General features: G+C 40.1%; 1 protein-coding gene across 2 annotated transcripts in view; it reads left to right on the top strand.

Annotated features, from left to right (window-relative positions):
- Nucleotides 1-6: 6 nt before the first annotated feature.
- Nucleotides 7-6,539, top strand: part of ATXN7 (ataxin 7) — an 84,712-nt gene continuing 78,179 nt past the window's right edge. For both annotated transcript variants that reach the window (XM_025050661.1, XM_015593747.2), the window contains exons 1-2: nt 7-138; nt 375-443. In XM_025050661.1, the coding sequence (XP_024906429.1) occupies nt 36-138; nt 375-443 (172 nt within the window). In that variant the 5' untranslated portion in view covers nt 7-35. The remainder of the gene's footprint in view (nt 139-374; nt 444-6,539) is intronic.

Genomic DNA, 6,539 nt, shown 5'->3' with positions numbered 1-6,539 from the left:
GCCCCGGCGCCCCCCCCACCTCGGCCGCCGCCTCAATGGCGACCGTCGGGGAGCGCAGGCCCCTGCCCAGTCCCGAAGCGATGCTGGGACAGTCGTGGAATCTGTGGGTCGAGGCTTCCAAACTTCCTGGGAAGGACGGTGAGTGTCCACGCCTTTCTCTCCCCGACGCCCCCGGCTTCCCAATCCTCCCACCCATCTCCTCCCTCCCCCCACCTGCCCTGTCCTGTGACCAGCCCCCTCGGGGGTCAGAGATGCTATCGCTCGGTTGGGGAACGCAGAGGTGCCCGCACCTACTCCATGCGTGCGTGAGCGTGCGTCACACTCCCGGCCACTGACCTGCCTCTCCCCTCCTCCTGTGTGTGTGTATCTCCTAGGGACGGAGTTGGACGAAAGTTTCAAGGAGTTTGGGAAAAACCATGAAGTCATGGGGCTCTGTCGTGAAGGTGAGTCTAGCTCCCTGAAGGAGTTTGTGCAAGCTCCGGGAAAGTTTCCTTGCCGGCTTCACCAGGGCGGGGTACTTTTGCCCACTCTACCCACTCCTCTCCGTGAGAGGATGCTGCCTGAGGAGAAAGAAACAGGAGGACAGGGAGAGTTTTTGGCAAATCTGGTTTCCGGGGACTTCCTGTGATGGGGAGCGTCCTGGAATCATTCAGTGGAGGCCTGGCCTGGTGCAGCATGAGCAGCATGGCTCAGTGATAAGCACTGGGCACCTGCACTGAGTTCAGGTTTGACCCCCTTTCGGAGAAACACCAGTGGAGGAAGGAATTCTCGACTTCAGAAAGCGTTTACACAAATGCTGTAGGGGCTGGGAAAGGAAACCTTGCCATCTGAAATTTTCCGCTGGCAATCAAAATTAATTTTGAACTTTAAAGATGATACTTTACCTGTGCAGCCTTATTTTTATGGAATTTAACTTACAAAAGTTCAACAGGATCATCACAACTGAGAAGCAGTTGGTCAGATTTTTTTGTGAGTTGCCAAGATGGGGGGAAGGGGAAGGCCAGAATTTTATATGGTGAAACAAGCCTTTAGTGCCCTAAAAGTGAAATCAGAGTCTAATTATTAGTCAGTTTTTAATAAAACTGGTAGAAGTTTTTTTAGGGAAATACCTGTAGTTACAGATGTGGCTCCAGACGAAAGTCAGGTCAGCTACCTAGAAACTGTCAGACTTTTCCTTGAGATTTTCTTTTTCCTTAGTCAGCTTTGCCATCAATCTAATGCTTGTGCCAGTCTTGGACACACTGGTCAAAAGGGACTTCTGGAGGCCAGTCAACTTTAGATTCAGTTCAAGTTATTTTTTTCAGCAGAACTACGGACAAGGTATTGAGTAAAGTTTGGAATCCAAAATATTGAGTTTATATTCCCTTGTGCAATTTTATTTCTCACGTGTAGCCATTTATTTTGGCACAGTTATTGTCCGAGGCCGAAGAATAAGTAGAATTTTGGCAAGTAAAACATATTAAAACCCAGAGTTGGCTCATTGTTACTGTCTTCACATGTATTTCTTGTTTTTAGTGCCTGTCTTTTCACATTCACTGTTTTGGTTTTTTTGAATTGGCCACTTGTTGGCCTCTTGGCACTAGGAGAAAGAGTGATTCCATTGGCAGCTCTCTGAGAGCTTCCAATTGGAACAGATTATAGAGCAAATTAGTTGATTTTGAAAATGAGAATTGCTGTTTGAGAGCAAAGGAAAGAGAGGGAAAACGCAGGACTTGCTGGCGATGTTGCAATAGGAAAAGTCAGTTGTTAGTCCGGTTTTATTGTTGAATTGGCAGCCTGCCTGGGCTTAAAAAATTAAAATCACTAGGTGGCAACTCTCATAGGAAGCAGTTGGAGTAGAGCTTTAGAGGACCTGACCTGCTCTTGTTCTTAGTTTTCATTCTCTGGGTGTGGATACATTTCCCACAAAGGGTTTCTAAATCTGTGTGAAAACAGTGTGCTAATTATTGGTAATTTCCCTATAGAGGATGAGTAAGTATATTAGTGTTTCACTGGGCAACTTGGTCTGGACTGAGACCCAATTAATTTAGTGGCCTGGACCCGTTTTTGCTGTATTTGTTGTTTTCTGCTGGGACACATCCATTAGCAGGTTTTACCATGAAGCTCTAAGACCTCCTAACTACCTTCTTGATGCACAAAGGGGTCATGGATTTGGTTGTGTGCTTCAGAGTTATCAAATAATTAGTGATTGTTAGGGGTACCATTTTTTTAAGCTGCTCTAACTATTCAGAGGATGCTGAAGTGTGTCCCAGTCATCTGAAAGTCTGCCTGCCTGTTTCAAGTATAGACTGAAGTTTTTAATTCGGTTCTTGGTTCATGTGTGACTTTGTGGATTTTCTGGGACAGTTTAAAAATCCAGTCTTGAGAATATTCACTCAAGCAGTGGGCCTTTATTTTTGTAACAAACAGCTTATATCAGGCTGCTTAAAAAATGAAAATACTTTTTAAAATTATCAAAAATTGTTAGACAATTATTCTTCGTCTTTGGTTACAATTATCTCTTACTAAGAAAAGATGTTTTGAAATTTCTAAATTTTTCTTGTCAATGAGATTAAATTGACAAGATAAGTAGATAAGTTGATCATATGAGTAAAGTACTACAAGTCAAAAATTCTCCATCTTGGAATATATCTAGGAATATGGACTAGACTTCTTGAATACTCTTCTAGCTCATGATTGAGGACCTAGGGGTTAGAAACCTGGGTGTGAGAGAAGGTTGCTTGACCTTGAATTAATTCACCTATCAGAATCTCTTTGTAAAGGAAATGATAATACCTATTTCCCAAGGTGGTTGTAGGGGTTGAAATTAAATTAGATAACATATTGAAAATGACTCTATGTATTAATATCTTTCAGCCCTTTCAACTGATAATCTGAGACCTGATCTCCTAATTTGATATTTATCTAGGTCAAGAGTTTATAACCTGGGACTTGAATGGGCTTCAGGGGGGTCATAATTCCCTTAAAATTATATGCAAATTGATATGTGTGTCCCCTGAAATTGTATGCAAAATGGTATGTATGTGCAGAGCAGGTGTCCATAGCTACTTTTGGATTCTCAAGGATGCTTCACATATCTCTACTCCCCAAATTCAAAACTGCTAAAATCTCTGTCGTCTTTTCTCTCTTTTTCCTCTTGTAGCTTATTTGTCTAATTTCCTCATGGCAAGACTGCCCAAGGGTTAATGCTATGGGAATGGTTGGACTTCCTAATTTATATGGAAGTGAGATTATTTGTGGTTTAGCTGATATATCATTCCTTCTTCCTATTAGCATAGATAGGCAGATGTTAAGGTTAAAATTTCAGGTGTTTTTCAGAGGTCAGTCTATTTTTCATCTGCTTTTATTGCCTTGTTTGCTTTGTTCTATAATTTGTAATATTGATTGCACAGTTGATTTTAGTAGAAAAACATTGACAATATAGTTTGACTTCTTTCAAATGATTAACCTCAGAAGACAAATTACTCTTTTTCCAGGTGATTTGTGAAATTTTAGAGTTCACAAAATTATGTTTAGATGAAATTAATATGAATAACTGATTAAGATTTCTGTATTAGTACCTGAACATATTAAGAGGCTTTACAAAGGAAAACATTAAATACTTTAATTTCATAGCAAATTTTAAAAAATATATGGTGTTCCTGTGGGAGTTAAAAGTATAATTGGAAAATGACATTTTCTTTGGGATGCCATCCCTACCTTCTCTTAAGCCTGTTGTACAATATCAAAGTACCCTGTCCTTTTCCTTTCTCTAAACACTGTATTACCATGTGAAAGCATGTATTATGTGATGGCCTTTCATTAGAGTGTAAACTCCCAGAGGACAGGGGCATGGCTGATTGAGAGATATTTAGTTCGTTCACAGTTTGTGCTCAGTAAATATTTGCCAAAAAAATGAATTAATTGGGCTCTCAGTGAAATTGAACTGAGTCACTCAAAGATGAGGGTGTCAAGTGACCAATTTTCCACTGTGTTGTGACTCTTAAAAAAAACCAAAAAACAAAACACCTATTTTGTGTATTCGTAGGGAGGTGAGCTTTATGGCCCCAGGGGAGTCCAGCAGCTGTCTTTCAGCACTACCTATTGCGCTGTCCAGAGTTTAGCACTCCATTTACACCTTCCAGAAAGAGTGCAGACAGGACAACACCTCTCTTATCTCTGATATTTAGGCAAGGGAGTAGGATGGCAACCCAATAAGATATCCACACTCGATGACAAGTGATTTTTCTGTCATAGCAGGGACATAATCGAGCCTAGGGCAAGATGAAAAAGAGGCTAGTTGACACCTACCAGCAGCTAGATTTAAAAAAAAAAAAAAAAAGACAGACTAGGGTAGTGGGTAGCCTCATTCAAGACAGAGTCAACATAACAATACCACCTTTTTCTTTCCTAAGGAAGAAAGTAGTTTATAGTTAACTGAAAACTATTAAGTAGATGTTTGTGTTAAGTGCTGTTAAAAGTTAGCTACATTATAGGCATAAAACCCTCTCCCTGAAGTAAAGAGCATTTTTATTTTTCTCTAGGGTTTCTCTTGTGTTCCCCACCGCGCCCTAGCTTTTCTTATGGCCAGTTTGAAATACACAAAAGTAGAGAAAATATTTTAATGAGCCAGCCCCCTTGTATTCATCATACAGTTTAAACAGCTGGGTCATGGCACAATTGTATCATCTCTGCCCCACTCTCCACACTGAATTAGCTTGAGGCGTGTCCCAGACATCATATCATTTCTTTTTTTCTTTTTTTATGTTTCCATAGACTTCAGCTCATCTCTTGCAAAATGGAGTATTAAAGTGCTCTGGTGCCTTCTTTCGAGGCAAGCCACGCTGCCATTTTTGATCTTCACCATGAGTGTATGTAAGGGTTCTGCAGGTGGCAGTGCTTGCAGTCTGCCTACATCTCAAGTGGTGATCAAAACTAAGCCTCAGACAGGAATAGTGAGATCCAAGTTCACTGCATCAGAATCACATTAACCTGTTTCACATTTGGCCCGAGAATACACACTGGAGGCGCTTGTGGCTGCAGCGTTTACCCTGAGATAACTCATGGATTACAGCCCAAACCCAAGTTTGCCACAAAATATCTCACTTTTATCATTTTCGCACCACTCTACATCAATAGTCTTTGGAAACAAATGACGTTATTCTATTTATAGCATTGTTTTTAGTAGTATTTCCATTTACAAAATATAGTAAATCTCGATCACTAATGTCAAATCCTGGAAAACGTGGCATTCTTATGCATGGCGTTAACATGGTTCTGAAACAGTTGTTAGCTGAAGATTCATGATGAATCTGATTTATGTATACATTTCTGTTACATTAGGATTAGAAACAAGTATTCTGTTTTAGAAATAACTCCAAGAACATTTTTTATATTTTCACTTTGAAAACTAGTTAGATTTGCATCAGCCTCAAAGAGCGTGTTCATATAAAATTAATGCCGAGCTGCATTTTTTTTCTAAACAGGAAATGGGTTAATACACATTTAAGGAGGACTGAGGTGATTTGGTTGTAGGTGGCCCACACTTGAGCTTCCCTGAATGAGTGTAGGGCTGCAGTGACGGGGCAGCATCATTCCTGACAATTCCTGTGTATAATTCTCGACTTGTAAAGTCTGCGTTAACCCAGGAGTGAAAGAGCCCCTACAGACCTGAAGAGACACTTTTACAGCAGGGAGTCTTTCTCCTGATTGTGGCATTTTAGCTATTTTAATGCAAAGTAAAGCCTGTGGGTCAAATCCTGCCTGCAGACTAGCTGAGAATGGTTTTTACATTATTGAATGGTTAAAATAAAAAGTCAAAAAAGACGATTACTTCATAACATATGAAAGATATAGGAAATTCAGATGTCAGTGTTCATAATTAACTTTTTAGTGGAACGTAGCCACTGTCATTCATTTACTTACTGTCTGTGGCTGCTATCTCCATACGGTGGATAGCAGAGTTGAGTAGGTGCAGCAGAGACCATATAGCCCCAAGTCCAAAACTTACTCTCTGGCTCTTTATAAAAAAAAAAAAGTTTGCTATCTCTGTTGTAATGGATCCCTCGGTTAATAAAAGGAAAATCATTCTACAGATTATGATTCTAGTACTTCTTGAACTTTCTGTTTTGATAGGGTGAATCTTCACAGTAGTAAAATTCACTATTCTTAAAGCGAAAGTTTATTCAATATTGAAGAAATATGTTGAGCTAGAAAGAAATACATAGAGAGAGAAATGTTTTTGTGTAAGAAGGTACCTATCCTTGTTCGCTTTTGTCATTCACTACCACTTTTCTAGGGCATATACCTGTTTCAGGGCAATTCAAATACAGAGCATCAACAGAGCTGTTACTGTCCCAACTTGCAAGAGCCCTGGACTGTGAGGATGTTGCTTAGCTTCTGCTAAGCTCCTGGATGGTATGTAAATATTCCAGTGAAAGAATCTATAACTTTTATAGGATATTCAGAAGGTTACCTAAAATTCTACAGAATTTCTGCCCTTTAGCTGGCTTAGAGAAGTCGAAACCCTGTCAGAGGTCTTGAGAATTATGAAATGGATT

The sequence above is a fragment of the Pteropus alecto genome, unplaced genomic scaffold (genome assembly GCF_000325575.1).
Source record: "Pteropus alecto unplaced genomic scaffold, ASM32557v1 scaffold75, whole genome shotgun sequence".
NCBI lineage: Eukaryota > Metazoa > Chordata > Mammalia > Chiroptera > Pteropodidae > Pteropus > Pteropus alecto.
This window is presented reverse-complemented; position numbering and strand designations above follow the sequence as displayed.